The sequence below is a fragment of the Nipponia nippon genome, unplaced genomic scaffold (assembly GCF_047370975.1).
Source record: "Nipponia nippon isolate SJK-2023a ecotype South Korea unplaced genomic scaffold, ASM4737097v1 scaffold_8, whole genome shotgun sequence".
Taxonomy (NCBI): domain Eukaryota; kingdom Metazoa; phylum Chordata; class Aves; order Pelecaniformes; family Threskiornithidae; genus Nipponia; species Nipponia nippon.
This window is the reverse complement of record NW_028262402.1, coordinates 2,503,511-2,521,438: the sequence shown is the minus strand read 5'-3', so window position 1 is coordinate 2,521,438 and position 17,928 is coordinate 2,503,511. Positions and strand designations below refer to the sequence as shown.

General features: G+C 41.6%; 1 protein-coding gene across 6 annotated transcripts in view; it reads left to right on the top strand.

Annotated features, from left to right (window-relative positions):
* Positions 1 to 17,928, top strand: part of LPAR1 (lysophosphatidic acid receptor 1) — a 78,941-nt gene that overhangs the window by 33,869 nt on the left and 27,144 nt on the right. For all 6 annotated transcript variants that reach the window (XM_087742325.1, XM_087742329.1, XM_087742330.1 and 3 more), the window contains exon 3: positions 2,153 to 2,900. In XM_087742325.1, coding sequence (XP_087598451.1) covers positions 2,153 to 2,900 — 748 coding nt within the window. The remainder of the gene's footprint in view (positions 1 to 2,152; positions 2,901 to 17,928) is intronic.

Genomic DNA, 17,928 nt, shown 5'->3' with positions numbered 1-17,928 from the left:
GTCCTGACCTCCTCTGTAATTCAGACTGCAAGACTGCATCCAGATATTCCTACAGAGAGAAAAAAAAACAGGGCATTCACATAATTAATGCAGATGTTGGCAAACTTTTATAAGGGCCACTAACTCATTCATATGACTTCCTCTCTCCCTCAAGGGTTCTTATACTTGACCTGTTATTACCACATGGTCTTTAACCAAAGAATTAAAGCCAGATGTCTTGTAGCTAGGTCTCCCTTTGTTAAGTATCCCTTATAAATCGTTTTTTCTATGCAACAGAGAGATCCTACATGAGAACTTTTTAAAATTCTTAGATAATTAAGGCAGAAAGGTTTCTAACCTAAGAGTTGATGTATCCTAGAGGAACAATAAAAGTTTTATAGCCACTGTGCTGAATAATACTGTTTACTCTAGCTTTTTATTATCCTGGGTCTGCAATGTTTCTGATAGATGTTTAGGTTGGAGGTAACATCATTCTGAAAAGACTTTTTTCTTTAATCTAAATGTCGTGTAATGCATTTGGGATATAGGTGGAAAGGTTTGTATGTTGCTTTATTGGAATTGGCTTAATTATATTGACAAACAGAGGGAAATGAAAGGAAACAGAAATAGCTTTGAGTAATTCTAAGGAAATCTTTATCCGATACTATTTTCACTTTAGTCCAATTACTAACTCTGTTTCCCAATTCTGTATATTTTTTATTTCAACATGAAGGTTAGGTTAGCTGTAGCATTTCCTGCAGAATGGCTGGAGCTGTCCAAAACATAGGGTTTTGTTTGCATGTTTTGATGGGAAGAAATTCTCATTTTCTTGTGTTATTGATCTTTGCTTGGTCTTATTACCTGGTTCCTTGCTAAAACTGCTTCTCTTTTTGTAAAAATTCAAATTTAGTCAGTAGAGTTTCACAGCCATAAAATCAGGGTGTCAGAGCCAGCTCCCCTGGCTCTCTTTAGAAAGAGACGTTTTTGACGTGAGTTTCTTGGGTTTGTTGTTTTTTTTTTTTTTTTTTTTTTTATTATTTTTACATCCTTGTTGTTCCGCCATGCTAAACAAGGAACCAGTATGTTATTCAGGGGGGATTCTTTTTCTAAGGTTTGCCTTTTGGGAATTGCACCTTGAGTAATTCATTATAACTGAGGAAGGAAACTCATTAAGAATTTTCTTGTTAGCAAACATTTTTATGCAAAGCCTCTACATTCTGGTGGAATATGGGGCTTGTTTGTTGCACCCGTAACTGTGCTCAATGGAGTACTCTGCAAGGAAAATTAATCCTGTATTCCTTGACATAGCCATAACAATACTTCATGAAAGAAATAAGGTTTGAAGCTTTTAGCACTAGTTAAGTCAAATATTGCTTTTCTGATTTCTTGCCTCACTCCTATTTCAAATTGGAATAAGCCAGTTCAGATGAGTTATACTTAAAAGCATGGTGTATTTCAAACCCTGTTTAGAAATGTGGCTGATGGAAAAAGAAGAATGCTCATAGAAATACAGTGGCATGCTTATTTATTGTTTATAAATTCACTTCATGCCTTATGGGCAGACGCAGCCCCTGGCCCTGGCAATTCACAGTCTTAGAGCATGTTGATGATCTTAACTTAGGGTGTTCTTCCCAGTTTTTAAGACAGGACAAGAAGGAAAGCCCCTGATGGAGAGCTGAGTAAGTCAAAACCTGCTGGGAAATGTAATCCACTTTTCCTCCTCTTTGGGGAGCTCTTCTTTGAACACCACTACAGCCAAACAATAGTTTCATGCACTGATAACGTTAATAAGATGTCCTGTAACAGAGTTAATTTTTCGTAATTATGAATTGCATGCCCTTCTCTCTGAGTGAATTTTTCAGCAGGTCTGCTTGGCTAGAAGCTCATTTGCTATGCAGTTTACAACTATGTCAGAGATCATGCTAGCTCCCACAGCAGATGGAAGAATTTCTGGTTGTTTCTAATCTGGTTGCTGTTACTAGACTCCTCGGAGCAATTGTTTGAGAGTTGTGGAATGCCTTTTGGTCTGAAAAAATAAATTTGTTCTGAAGCATGTTCCCTTCCTGTCCCCCTCCCCGCTCTGCGTGCATGTCTTGTCCATGGAGGCAATCATATGTTTTCAGTTCTGATGTCATTCTTTTTTTTTCTCTCTTTTTTTCCCCTCTTCTTTCAGTCCACAGCCATGAGTGAACCACAGTGCTACTACAATGAAACCATTGCCTTCTTTTATAACCGAAGTGGAAAATATCTAGCCACTGAATGGAACACTGTCAGCAAGCTTGTAATGGGACTGGGGATTACCGTCTGCATCTTCATAATGCTGGCTAACCTCTTGGTTATGGTGGCTATTTATGTCAACCGCCGATTCCACTTTCCTATTTATTACTTAATGGCCAACTTAGCCGCTGCGGACTTTTTTGCAGGGCTGGCCTACTTTTACTTAATGTTCAACACAGGACCCAACACTAGAAGATTGACTGTAAGCACCTGGCTGCTTCGTCAGGGTCTCATTGACACTAGCCTGACAGCCTCTGTAGCCAATTTGTTGGCCATTGCTATTGAGCGGCACATTACAGTTTTCCGAATGCAGCTACATACTCGGATGAGCAACCGGCGAGTGGTGGTCGTAATTGTTGTTATCTGGACTATGGCCATCGTCATGGGCGCCATACCAAGTGTCGGATGGAACTGTATTTGTGATATCACTCACTGCTCCAACATGGCACCGCTCTATAGTGACTCCTACCTGGTCTTCTGGGCTATTTTCAACCTGGTCACTTTTGTGGTCATGGTGGTCCTATATGCTCATATCTTTGGGTACGTCCGCCAAAGGACTATGAGAATGTCCAGACACAGTTCTGGACCCCGCAGGAATCGGGACACCATGATGAGCCTCCTGAAGACTGTGGTCATTGTGCTTGGTAAGTGCTTATTTTGCCTCCACTGTTCTCCTCCCTCTGTTTCTTATCACATGCTTTCAGTAATGCATGTCCACCTTCTGGGAAGTCGACAGCATTTGGAAGATGCTAGAAGAGGTGAAGACAATATAAACCCCCAACATTCATTACTGTGTTGGGACTATCAAGCTTAGTTATGGAAGTGGGTATCAGAGACTTGGTCACTCAGCCCTCTAACATGAAACTGATGAAAATCCAAGACCTCCAGATATAAAGTGGTCGATTTTTGCAGCAATGCAGGCTTAAAACCTGTTGTAGCAGCCTATCCCGTGCAGCGTTCGCCCTTTTGCCTTTGAAGATGCCAAATGGGTGCAGCCTTTAAATAGTACAGGGAAGGCTCAATCTTCCAGTGAAGTACCTCTTGTCTCCTTTTTGCCACTCAAAAGGTGTTGTGTGTATTCAGGTGGTATTCCCATGTCTGGAGAACAATGAGGGGCTACAGGCTATTGATGAAAAGATTTTGTATGTTCAGCAGGACTGCATGTACAGTTTGCTCATAATGTTTGGCACATCTGAGTATCTGCCAATTTGCTAATACAGAAAAGTAGCAATGTGAGGCACTGGTGTGCTTCAGCACACTGCTCAGGGGGTGCCTAAGCTTCAAGGCTTGGAAAACAGGGAAACACGAGGCAAATATCGTGACACACTTTGAAGTCAGAAGGTTCCTGTCTTTTCGTGGGTGGCTGTATTTGGTTTTTGTCTGGGGCTCTCAGTGTCCTTATGAAAAAGCATAGCCTGGATACTGGGTACCATTCCCTGTTTTTTTTCTTTGCAGTTTGTTCTGCTCATTGTTGCTGCAGATGACAGTGAGCTGCAGGCAGGCAGGAATGGTGCTGTTTGTCTCCTTGTCCCAATCTTTGTTCCAATCATGAGGTCCTCCAGCACAGTACACAGGTCTCTTGGGATCCTAGTACCCCATTGCATCATGAAGTTGCCCTAGTAGTCCATAAATGCAACTCTACAGTCTGCAAAGCCCAAAACTTAGCCTGAGTGCTTGCTGTGACATCCTGATTTCCATGGCTTTACGTTGTGACTTGTGCTTTGTAGCAGTTACTGTCTGCACAAACGTGGCAGAATAGTTGCAGAGATTTGATGTGAGTCACTGTGTCAACTCATATGTTAGTTTAAGAATGTACGTTTTGCTCTCCAATCTAGTGATTAGCCTTGTAACCAGAATATGAACTGTGTAGTTGACTAACCTGTTCAGCCATTGACAAGTCATATTCCTATGTGTCCTGTTCTTCTCTTCAGGGAAAGAATCTCTATGAGTTTGCGAGGGAGGCTATAGCGGTGGGTAAAACCTCTCCTGAGTGCCTGGTGGTTCAGAAATCTGTCCCTCCCCACTTCCATGATCCTCCTTGAAGAAGACAAGATGAGGATAAGAACATAACGAAACTTTAGGTTTTGCAGTCTTCTTTTTAGGAAATAGATCCTTGCTTTCCCTCCTGAATGAATTGCTGTCCATACAGCAGTGGAGTATTTCCTGTGAGGTGAAAGACTTAAAAAGGCTCAGACTTCAAAAAATAAAAAAAAAAAAAAAAAGGGGGTGGGAAGTCGTAAGCGCTTATACCAGTGCAGTGCGGAGTTGTAGGAATAAATACTCACTGCATAAACAGCACATGGCAGCTAATCCCAAGCATGTATGGGACTAGAATGCAGCTCGAAGGGTAGGTAGTAACTGCACCCTGCTCCGTTCTCCTATGAGCAGAGGTCACAGGGAAGGTGTACTGGCCACCCAGTGTGGCCACAACAGTAGAGGTGTGCAAGGAACATAAAGTAGCCCTTTTTTTTCCATAATAAGTACCTTATTTTTTCTAGGTATTGTTCTGGAAACAGTGGAACAATTCCAGATGTTAAGTAGCATTAGCCAAACTGAAGGTGACTCGTTTAGTTGTTGATGTAGTTCAGTAATATCTGTGATTCCTCATTGGGGCTATTTGGAGTATTTTTCAGGACTGCAGGTAGCACATATTGAAGTTTTCTTCAAAATGCAAACAGGATCTTATTTCTTGTTACTGGTGCAGTTAAATTCATTCAGTGTTGTGTACACACTCTGCTTTAGCACCTCTTCTAATCTGCATAAAATGCCACTTACAGAGAGAGGTAATGTATTACTTTATTAAATCTATTTGAAGAAAACAAAGGCACTCCCAGGCTGTGACACTCTTCATCCTGTATTTGGATCTCCCCATTCAGTATTATGTTGAAAAGAGTTTGGTTTTTTTTCAAAGCAGTGTGGTTTCTTTGGTTGGAGGAGGTCAGTCATAGGGCTATAGTGTAAAGAAGCAGCAACGCTTTCACCTCCCTATCACCTGTGAGACACAACTGCAAGATAAAAATGACTGGGAAGCAACTGTGGCTTTTTTTTTTTAATAGTAAATAAAAAAAAATAAATAGCCCGAAGCAAAAAAGGCATGGGCACAACTGCAGCGACTTTTGGGAGGTTAAATGTTCGTACATCAGGGTGTTGAGAAGAGTGCTGGCAGAACCATGAAAAAAGTTCTTTAGTTACCATCAGCTCCTGACTGCTGTCCTATATTACTGAATTTGCATTTCCAGTGGAGGATACTTTTGTGGTTCTAAAGAAAAAAAGCTAAGCTTTGAAACACTGGTTAGGCGATCTCTCAGTTTAGAGTAGATGGTGCAGTCAGCCTGTCGATCAGGTGGGTGTCCTGGTGCTCTGGCACTGCTTGCAGTCTGCTTGCAAGTCTGGCTTAAAATTTTCACAAGCAGAAGATTTAATTTCAAGTGTTGTAATTCTGAGTGCCTTCTTGCAAAGGTAGTTGATGCATAGTGATGCAAGTTTATCTGCCTCAGCTTTGCGAAAGGCAGGAGTGTCTTAGGGTGCCTGGAGCAACTTGCTGAACACTTATCTCATGCTACTGGCTTTTTCTGCATCAGTAAATCTCAATACCACAGAGGAAAAGACCCCGTGCCTTTCTTAATCGTGCAGATCAGGGTAATACATTGCTGTTTGAGGCAGAAAGCAACTTTTTGCTGGAGGTGGAGAAGGGAAAGGAAGCGTTTCAGTTTATTCTTAAGATTGTTCTCCCTCTTCTCCTGCCCCACAGCTGAGTGGGGAAGGGAGCTTGTATGTGTCAGCCCACTTACCCAGGAGGAGGCAATCCATTTTGGAGGAGAGGGAGGGTGCCTTGGGATCCAAGGAAAAACAGCTGGGAGTCTGAGTAAACCTATGAGCGTTGGCAGAGGGAAGCAAACCAGTCCTCATCTTAGGATCTTTGTTAAAATGCTGCTCAGCCATAAGTAACCCCCTTGTGATTTGGGCAGCAATGAACTTTTCGTTTGACTTTTAAACTTCCATAAACGAGTCTTCCTGAAGTCGTCCTGCTGGCTGTACTCCCAGGCAGAGCCTCGCTGCAGCAAGCAGAAGATCGTCTTTTCCCCTGTCCCCATCCATGCTACATTTCGGGGGACAGGAGGGGGAGGGAATTAATACAAGAGCTTCTTGTTTGTTAGCTGCCTAACACTGCCTGCCCTCCTTGCGCCTTGCTGCCTTGCTCCAAGAGGAGAAGAGCCGCCCCGAAGGGGATGCAGTCCTCCCGGCAGCGATGCTGTCAGCATGTGCGGGGCGGATGCCAGCCGCCTCTGACAAGAGGGTGATTGTGTGGGGAGGGCTACGGCCGCTTGACGTGCTGGCTGGAGCGGTCGGGATCTGGCACACTGCGTCATCCCACAGAGCGGGTGGGATGCTGAATCCTAGGAACAAGTCTAAAGCAGAGAACAGATTTTTTTTTTTATGCCCTTTTGTTTTTTTTTCCTTGAGTAAAATATTCGAAACAGAAGGAAGTGATTTCATAGTTGAGCCCTTTTTTCTTTTAACAAGGCTGCTTTTGAAATCTTTCTAAAGTAACAAGGAACATAAAGCTCTTTCTCTGGAGCATGCCTTTCCTTTGCGCTGGGGCTAAGGCAGGCCTGATCTGTGTACCGCACATAGCCATAAAATCTGGTCTGGTTTGGCTTGCAGCTCAATGACACTTTGCCTTTCACCACCACCATGTGTTACATTTAAATGAGCAATCAAGGGAACAGACAGAAACCTAGCAGATAGAACATCTGAAAGTTGGCATCCTCTCTTCCATCCTCCACGTTTTCTTATCTTATGTTTAAGGACAAAGCTAAACTGTTTTTCTGGTGGAGGTCATAGTTAGACTCTGAATGCATTTGGCGGGCCAATAGTTAGATAATATCTAACTACTGTTTTAAGAAGTGGTGAAAGCACCGAAAAAGGATTTCAGAACTCAGGGCTGAAAAAAATAGCTTTGCTCTGGATTTCCATGGCCTGGAATAAGTCATGAAAGGCTAGGGGTTCTTATATACCTGCATTTCTAGATAACTACCAGCTTAGATCATTACTGTTAGAAAGTTAGCCTGTATATTCTCTGGCCTAAATGCTGATTAAACATCCATCCTTAATTTGTCAGCTCTTGTTTCTACCATGTGGGTAACTCTTCCCTATAAGTCCATACATGTCTTTGGGCATTCTTCTCTATTTGGAAGTCAGACTGTGAGATTATGATATTGAGGTTTTATAACTGAATTTTAAATAATAACAGCAACAACCCTTCTTACGTATATTTTATCCATCCTGCCAATTAGCCTTCTGTGTTGGGTGACTTCTCAGTGGTGTTTGGCCAAAATTAGGCATGCTTGTTGAGCCAAGCACCACAGCTAGCCCCCAGGACATAGGGAGAGCAAAAAATTAATTCATGATTATTTTACCCTTTATGTTCCTGGGAACTAAAAAGACACTTAGGCCTTTCCCGCCTCTAAGACCATCCACTTTGTTTGGAGGAATGTGGTTTATTCTGTAAGATTTAGAAACTAATGTGGGCACAGATAAAAAAGGGAAGGTTCTTTTTGTATAAACTGTTTTGATTTAAAGGAGTCTCACTGTGTTTGCAGACAGTCCCTTACTTATTGTAACGAAGCAATAAATGCAAGGAAAACATCTGGAAGTTCAGTATAAACATCTGGAAGGGTAGAACTGCTCAGCAACAGCTTTTTTCCTGCCCTTTCTTTCTGCCACAGTTACCAATTGCAGGAGAGGCTTATTTTTGTACTTTTGTAGCTTTTCTTTCACAACTAGGTACCAAATGGAGGTGGAAAGCAGCAAATAACTATGGTAATGCACTTGAGTGTCAACATATGCTGTAGCCAGACAGTTAAAGCACATAAAGTGAATTATTGATAACACTAACATTTCTGGGTGATTGATTGATTGATATGCAGCATTTCAATCCAAGATCAAAAACATGAAGTTCTCTGGAGGCACAGTTTTTTAAAAGATGTTTTCAATATCTACACTGTCTCTTCTGGCATGCAGTCTGCATCTTTTCCCACTTCCTTCCCTCCTGCAGAAAGAGCACTTGATTTTCAGCAGAAAATAAAAAGAATGTGAAATAGTGCTACAACCGGAACGACAGCACCTTGTGTTTTGCCAGAGGCATGTCTGTATTTCCATACCCCTCAGGCAGTGTCGGGTGGTTAACTGGCACAGCCTATCTTCATCAGCCCCTAAATCGTAAGGCTTTGACCTACCTAAGCCTTATTAGCTATATTTCAGCAGTTACCAAGTAAGTGGTCCTGGGCCAAGATGAAGATGATCTTGTCTAGACAGAGCTTGGTTATGGCATCACTTAAACTTTGGCAGACCTTCCCTGCCCACGGAAAGTTATTCTGGTGGGCCAAAGCAAACATCAGCCCTAGTAGTGCAATGCAACTGATAAGAGGATCTTTTGGAGAGGCCAGGGTTTAACTCTGAGCCCTGTGACTGGAAGATGACAACTTCACCTATTCATCTCCTCCCTGAGGAGTCCTGCTGGTGTGAAGAGAGCTGAGCTCTCCAGTACCGTTTTCCCTGAGATGACTGGAAATGAGGATGTTGTCTTAGCTTGGAGATGTCCTTTCACCAGGTAGCAGTGGCTCCATTTGGAAAAGAGCAGCAGCCAGTTGGGTTTTTTCCTTGACATTATTACATTTTCCTTAGAGAGCTGGACTGGGCAGTGAGATCAAGCTGGCGCTCAGATCACCACAGCACATCTCACAGCTTCTTCTCTGGAAGTGGGGGACCATGAAGCTGTAAATACCGGGTCACCCTGTGGCCAGCACAGGGGGCTCATTCAGAGTCACCAACCCTGCCTGACCCCTGCGTCACAGTAATGTCGCTTGTGTATTGATTTAGTCCTGACGGAAAAACAGGGCAATAAACTCTGGAACTGGAGCTGGCAATACGAGTCTGAGCATCAATGACTTTCTGTTCTAGCACACAGGGTGCAGTTATGTGCAGTCCCAGTGTTTTTAGATAAGTATATTTTAAAAGTGCATAAACTGTGAATTTAACCCGCAGTCGAGTAAACTGGGAAATTGTGGCTGATGACTGTAGTCTAAATGGAGCGCTCCTCATAGAGTTTATAAGATTAATTCTTATTACCATTGTATGGAGAGGGAAGGTTTATAATAAGTGCTTTCAGAGCTGCAGTGTGACAGCAATATTTTCAAGCTTTATCATCAAATATTTGCATGCAGAAGTGAAATCTTTATTGAAATTATTCTATAAGTTTGTTTTTTTTTTTTTAATAGCACACCTTATCCTACAGGATTTTTGATGGCTTGGATTTCTTTCTCTTGTCTTAATGGAAGTCCTTAAGAGTAGTTGTGATTGCTCCTCGGAAGCTTCCTTGGAGGAAAATAACAAATACAGTTTGGAGTGGGGGTGGCTTCCAGGGCTTGCTGTTACTACTTATAATGTATTACCTTTTTTCTTTCCCCCCCATGCATCTTAATGACATTTTGGTATTGACTTAAAAAAAAAAAAAAAAAAGTACATTCAGCTTGCAAGTAGGTGAAGCGGAATGGAAGTCTTCATATTATTGCTTATATTTGTTAGAAGATTTTGTTGTGAAATCATTCAGATTTAATAACAAAGAATTTTCATGATGTCTGTTGTCCATAACGAGTGGACTGATATTTTTATGGTCATACATGCAAATGTCCATATTCTTATTTTCTTGATAAATGTAGCTTGATTACTATATTAAACAGATGTAGCACTGTTTTATAAAAGGAAGACAAATTTTCATAAAGAACTATTAAAAATCAGTTACATTTCATCAGCAGAATGAGTTTCTGCTCTCAGTTAAAATAATGGAAGCATGAAAACTTGCTAAGGATCTAAGCTGTAATCTGTATGTAATTATGCAGTGATTGGAGTGTGTTCTAAGTTTAAGACCCTTTGGACTTGCATAGGATGTTTCTTGCCTGCTTGTTTTTTTCGTGATACTAGTAAAAGCAATACTACGTGTGCTCTCTGACAATCTGTCTCTTTAAATCTCACTTGCTGATCAATTTTATTGTCATTTATAGCCCTGCAAATGAATTCCAGTTGATCTTTTTGAATTTTGTCTAGAAGCCCCACACCAAATCTCTTCCCAGTACTGCTTGGCTGGCAAGGATATTGTAAGGAAAAAGAATAAGGAAATACAGCATCTGGAAATTAGACTGTGGCCAGTTTGTTGTGTGATAAACTTCATAAGTAGCTTGCTTTTTCAAAACATGCCTGTGCAATCTCTCTTTGCTGAAGCAGAAGTTATTGGTGCCTTGGATCCAAGTGGCTCTTTCTCTGAACCCGGAGCCTGGTCAGGTGTTTTGGGAATCTTGTTCTAAATGTGTTGCTTAATTTCTTCACTGACTCTCCCAATTAAATTTATTGCATCCCCAGCTAAAGCTGATATGTCCCTGGTAACTCTCTTTTCTCTACAGTATTATAGGTATCCCTGTGTAATTCATTGCTTCACCCTGGCGAACCCATTTGGAAGTTTCCCCCTTTTTTCCCCCTTCAGTTAAGAATAAGTATTATTTATTTTCATTTGGGATCCTTTTGAAACTATGCTTGGAGGAACTTCCACCATTTCTCAAGGCAGGAATGTGGTTTTGTTTTATTTTATTTTTGAAGGGGGAAAATCCCTCTAGTAAATCCATTCCTTTACATATGATGGAAATGAGGCCTTGTTTAATAGAAGTCTTTCCCCTGACTTCAGTATAATTTATTACCTTTTCAGGGAAGAAATAAATTTAAAAGGCAAAGGAAAACTCTCTGTGTTCTTCCAAGAATGGCCAGAGAGGGATAAACCTTGAGTAGTTCTTGGTTTGTACTCCTGTTCAGCTTTTGATTTAAAAAAAAAAAAATTAAAAAAAAAAAAAATTGCTTGCATAGGTTGTATCGTTTCCAAAAAGCTTCTAAAAATGAATAGCAGTGGCAAAAGTAGATATTCTTCTCAACAAGGCCAAGAGAATTGATTTTTATTTTTCTTTATGAATAATAGGATTTGGAAATCACACCCTTACCCCCAAGCAATAGAATCCAACATTTTCTGTCAGATCCAGGTGAAATAACAAAGTGCTGGCTAAGGAGTGAAATTCACTTAGTGAAAATCCACACTAAACCAAAATTAATTAGTACCATATCTCACTCTGCTGTCTTGATTCCATGGAGCAGTGCTACATCCATGAGTCAGTACTCATCAACCTGGGCTTCTCCAAAATAGTAGAGATGCGGGCATGTTGTGGAGCATTTAATCTAACCTAGAGGTCCTGGTAAACTCTAAGAAAAGCTGAAGGCCCAGGGCAGAAATTGTTACGAAGGAAAAAATTTGAAAATCAGCATATGCAGGAAGCCTTACATGTAAAATGTCAGCACATGACCAAGACCTACTGATTTTGGTCTTTTTGAGCTGAATTTTTTGGAACTGAAGACGGGAATCCGTCCTTTAAAAGAGGCAACAATAACGCTTTTACAAAATGGCTGCTTACAAGATAACATTTTTGTCCTCTAGAGAGCACATAGTTGCACAGGGAGTTTAGTTCTAAATGTTTTGCTTAATTTCTAACTGACTCTCTGGGTTAACTTTCTTGCAACCTCGGCTAAAACTGATACATCCTTGGTAACTGTTAAAGCAAAACATTTGCATTCTGGAAGATCGGGGGTAATGTCCGTTTCCAGCCACTGGCTTGTGTTTTCATCTTTGAGATACCGTTTGTCCTTCCTGTGTTTCAGCGAGAATGACTCAAATGCTAAGCCAAACTTACAGCTAGACCTCAGCTTGAGAAACTATGTGAACAAAAATGCCAGCTGTTAACTTGTTGCATTGCAAATCTGCATTCAATGAGGCATTGAACAATCATTTGTTTCCACCAGTGGAAAACATTGAGAACAAGAGATCGTTTTGTGGGAGAGGAGAAGTGGTGCCCCTTCTTGTGCATTGCTTCATTGCACATGAGCAGTGTGAGTAAGTATTCAGGCTTGTCTGTTTTTCTGAGGTAATCCATAAAAGCAGAAGAATAGAATTTTAAACCCCAAATTATTTTTGCCTTTATAGTTTCAATGAAACTATGGCTCTTAACATCAAAACACAAAGTTACTGCCAGTGGAAAAGCTTGCTGAGATATTTGAGGTACAGCAGCCAGTCAGTGCAGTGGGAAATGGTCGGCAGTGAGTGACAGCCTTCAGAAAACAGCCTTTGTGCCTCCCTCCTTCTAGTCTCAGCATGAAAAACATCTTCAAGGAGAAGACTTAGTTTGTGCATTTTTTTTAATAAATGTATTTTGAACCTGAATGTGAATTACACATTTGATGCCCTGCTTTAAAGCTGAAAGCAACAACAGCAACAGAAAATCCGCATGCTTTCTGCAGTTCTTATTCAGGAAACTTTCGTGCCACCCTTCCACTTTGTTCAGCCTAAAAAAGTCTCTGAAGTTCATTTTCCTTGTATCCACATTGAGAAACACTGATATTACATTCAGGTGTGCTTCTTGTGTATGTGGCAGGTCCCACTGGCAGACACATAACCTTTCCCATCAGTACCTGGAGAGCAGGTCAAAAGTCTCAGAGCTTGTATGGAAGGTCATGAGACTTCAGAAGCTATGATATCATTTGTTAAGTCTGCAGCATCTCTTTTCCATGCTCAGGTGTTGTCCATCAGTCTGTGCTGCTTAATGAAGTACTGGAGCAAGGGGTACTACCATAAGTGAAAATACTTGGTTTCCAGTCCACGAGCAAACAGGAGGTATTTAAACGCCCAGGGATGAGTGCTTTGAAGTTTGTGGGCAGGGTGACCTTAAGTTCTGCGTCTGGAGAAGTGAGAACTTAGACTGTAAAACTGTCCCGGACATACCTGCCACAGGGCCGGCTGGCTGCTGCTGTGGGCTGGTGTTAGGAGAGCAGCCTCTGTGTGTTGCAGGTTGAAATAGTAATTCCTTGATGTTAGCACTAAAAGCCTGTGTGGTTATTTTTTTTTTTTTTTTAAAAAAGGTTCAGATAACTTTGAGGGGAGTGAGAGAAGGCAATTCTTTTGCACTTCTTTGTGTTGGAGTAAGAGCTATCTCCTTGGGTCTTTCTGCTTTAATAAAGTACTTGGTATCTTGAGTACGAATTTGCTAATATAACCATAGATATGCAAGGACAGTTAAGAATTTTGAAATATCTTCCGTCATAAAAGAAGTCGTCATCTGCTGAAGAAGAGGGAGGGAATTCAGCTGTTAGAAGCAGGAAAAGCTGCCAAGCTCCTGCATTTATCTTCTTTTCATGGCAATTGTTTCCTCTGACCCTGGACTCAGTACCTTCCTTGTTCTCCTAAAAGCAGTTTTGGGAGCTGTTTCCCATCTTCTGATATTGATGTAACCTTAGAAAGAACTTGTTTTGACATATGGCACTGATAGTTCTTGTCTCCCTTTGTTTGAAGTTGCTTTTAAGTGCCCACTTTTTACTTTTCTAGAAGTACGAGGAGTAATGTAGAGATGAATTTTCCAAGCAGAAGCTGTGTATGTAGAAAGAAAGCAAGCTGTGTAAATCTATTGCATATTTGTAGAATGGTTGCCGCTTTCTTCCGTTAAACAAACTAAAATTGAAAACTGTAGTTCATAAAAGGAAAAGCGAAGGAAATTTTAAAAAATATATTAAATGGGTTTAGATATATAACTGGATTTCCTTGATGATGTGTTGGATTTTTTTAAAGTTGGTTACCTTCATTAATTATCAAAATAAACATATTTAATGACATATTTTCTACCATAACTGCATCCTGCTTATATAAGAGAAAAGGGTGCCATGGAAACTGTGATCAGTCTTCCCAACTTGGAGCGGTTGTACTGACACCCCAAAACAGGCCGGGGTACCACGCCAGGGACCTGGCATCGCCTGCTGGTCTCCCATGTGACACGCTGCCACTCACAGCCTGCCTGCTTCGGTGGTGATGCTATTGCATATCATAGAATCATAGAATCGTTAAGGTTGGAAAAGACCCTTAAGATCATCGAGTCCAACCGTTAACCTGTCACTGCCAAGTCCACCACTAAACCATGTCCTCGAGCACCACATCTACCCATCTTTTAAATACCTCCAGGGATGGAGACTCAACCACTTCCCTGGGCAGCCTGTGCCAGTGCCTGACGACCCTTTCAGTGAAGAAGTTTTTCCTAATATCCAACCTAAACCTCCCCTGGTGCAGCTTGAGGCCGTTTCCTCTCGTCCTACCACTTGTATATATGCATTTCAGTTAGCTCCCATGAATTGGGAGGAAAAACTTCTACATAATTACAAATATAAAAGGTTCATTTCAAACCTTGAACATATGAGGAATAGGCTGGGTTTTTATTTATCTCTTCAGCTGGCATGCAGAGTGAGAAGTGAAGAGTGTGGTGAATAACAGTATTAAAAAGTCAATCATGTTGTGCCTATTAATTAGCAGCTGGTGCTACAAGGTCTACTTTTGATAAAGGCGGGTTACAATTAAAAATTTACTAGCATAGCCGTGAGTTTGGGTATGTACTTTAAGCAGTGAGGTGTCTACCTTCAGGTTACAACCGTTTAATGGGGAAATATATATTTCTCTCAATACATAGTAAGAAACTGTCAACTTTAAGTGATGAGTAAAACAGCCACTTGCTTTCAGGCAAAAGGGCTACAAAGAGTCACTTAACTCCAGGCTGTGAACAGCCTCATGGATGGGGAAAGGCACAGGCTGAGAAAGTAAAGTCATGTCTTCTCTGCAAATAGAAATGCATAACAACTCCCGTCTGCTCGTACCACGCTGTAGAAAGGAGGTAGGAATGATCTGTGGAGGTGTTTCTAACCCCTGCTAGCACAGGTCAAAACAGAAATTTGTGACAGAAAAACTGTTTGTCTTGAGCTGGCAGACCTGCAAAGCGTGTTTGATGTTCAAAGTCGTGTCAGTAGAGCACACCATCATATTCTGGTTCCTCCTCTGGAGGCGAATAGTGAAATGGAGTTCAGTGCTGACCAGTTCATTTTCCAGGAGATGCCTTGCCTTTGCCCTGCATGTGCAGAAGCAAAAAAAAAAAAAAGTTTAAGGATTGCACGGAAGCCAAAGAATATGAAGGCCAGGACTGCCCTTCCACCCTATAAAAAGTAGTGTATTTTTAGTTTCTAGTGGGTGATTTCTGAAGTAACGTCAGTGCAGAGAGACATTTGGCTCTTCAATTTCTGAATCAAAAGCCTGTGCTCCGTCTGGGTTTCCTACTGACGTTATACAGTCTCCCCTCCCCAGCAGCTCTCTGCTTTACATGTTGCTGCACAGAAAAGCAACTGCTATGTATTGCTTGGAGTTCTCATTTGAACTACCTTTTGAGTTTCCAAACACATATTAACAGTTTGCAGCTTCAAAACTTTGCCCTTCCTCCTCCCGGGAGGAGTGGTGGAGTGTGTCTGAGGAGACCACAAGCTATTCTTCTATCCTTAAGGCAAGAGGTGAAAATAGTATCTTGTGATCCTGCTGACATCCTCCGGATTTCAGTCTCATCCTCCTTGTGAGACTGAGAAATTTCTATCTTCTCTCCTACTTGTGAAGGAGATGGAGAGGTCATGATCTCCATTTAAATAGTCCAGAGTTAAGCCTCTCTTTTTGTACCTACTGCTTCACATATGGTTTGTCAGCTGGATATGGAGCGTTTTTATATAATTTCAAAATAGCAAAAGGCTTGCTTGGTCAGCTACTCTTCTGCTGTAGGCTCTCAAGCATGTGCCGTAGTAAAGCCACGATCTCCATTTGGTAACTGCACTAGCCGCAAATGAAACTTTTCAGTTGCAGATGTGAGTGTTGAAAACAGAAAGAAGTTTGCATTGAGACGGATGTACCTTTCAGGGCCATGGAAGATACTTTTTGAAGAAGGTCTTCAACCAGACTTGCCAGAAATCACCCGAAATGTAGGTTGTGCTGCTAGAAGCCACACAGATGCTGGGGGTTAATGAAAAGGTTTCCCACCTTAATGTGCAGGATGGATGTGATGGGTGGTGCACAAGTGTTAAAGGCTTTAAAAAAAAAAAACAACAACAAAAAAAACCAAACTATAACATTGATAGTAACAGGAAGGAAAGACTTATTCAGACAAGGTGAATAAGTAAATTGGTTGAATTTAAATTTGTGTTGTATTTTGTTTCAGAGGTTGACTACCCATAAGGTTAATTTGAAGCATGCAGTTGCAAACTGTTTACTTTTTTTCCCCCCTGTATGCTGGTTCATACCAAGCAGCATTTAGGAAACTGAAGAATCATTTCCCAAGAAAATGTGCTGACTAAAATTCTTGTTCTGAAGCCAACGAGTCAATAACTCATCTTAGAGAAAAGGAGACAACTCTCAGGTAGAGAGTGGAAGAGATGCAGCACCTTGGTCACTGAAGCTGATAAAGTGTTTACGATGTAAAATACAGAAGACATTAGCATTTCTGACAATGCTTGGCATAGTTCCTGGAACTTGTTTGAGTACTCCATGAAGATTTATGAATTTATTTCAACAAAGCATCTTTTGGAAGTATCTTTTGTATTATACAGTAGTGGAATGTATTCATTGTTCCTTAAAGAGATCACAATTTTTTTTTTTTTATTACTATTTCAATATATGTGCTTGTTACGTAACGCAGCAAAATGGGAAATGAAGCAAATTGGCTTTTCGCTTGCTCTGCTTTTGTTCTAGTGCCAGAATATAGGGTAATCTGCAGGATTTAACTCTGAAGACATGAAGATATGGGGGTTTCTTCCTTTTTCTTTCTCAGGCACACTACAGGCTTAATGAGATCTCTGTTGAAAAAGCCTGTCAGCCGCAGGTGAGGAGAGAAGATGTAGACTCCTCAAGAGAGCTGTTAATCCAGCAGCTGGCTCTGGTCCCTCCTGCCTAGGTTTCGGCAGGGGCTCCTGCCCACACTGTTCCCATCCCCAGGGAGGGTGCTCGCCTCCACACCACAGGGACAGGAGGTGCATGAAATGGCCACCTGCAAACACTCCCTCTCCTGCTCGGCCCCTCGATGTTGTTCTGCATGCCCCTGTTGTGCACTTTTGCATTTTGCAGCCCATTTCCCAGAAAGCCCTTGCCCCGGGTAGAAGCAATGTTCACGGATGTAAGTGTAGGGGTGCTGGGCGCCGAGGGATCATCACTTGCTGCTTGCTTGCTTGCTTGTTTCAGGGGTTTTTTTGGTTTTGCTGAAATCGCCTGTTTTATACTCTGCAGCTCATCTGCAAGTTGCTTACATTCAGAAGAAATTCAGAATTCCGTAGAAACTTTGAGTTGCTAAGAATTAAAAATAAATAAATAAAAAACTAAAAATCCCCCATTAATTTTGGATATGGAACTTTACAATTTTTCCCTTGGAAGGTTTAGAAAATAGTACAATTAAATATTCACCACTGAGCCCTGTTGTTGATTTATCTCCCTGACTGAAGGAGAGAACTACCTCGGTGGGAGGAGCATCGAGTACCTTGCCTGCAGAGCTGGGTAGGCAGGCATTTGCTTCCCAACTTCCCTGGCTGGGCAGGTCCAAGGGAGTGGGGCACAGGGGTGCAACAGAGCCCGCTGCCATTGGCCACTGGCCAGCAAAGGTCGTTCTACTGGTGCTGCTGAGATTTTAGGGTTTTTTTGGGTTTCTTGCCTCAAGTAGTCCCCTCCAGGTGCAGTGGAGCCCACAGACA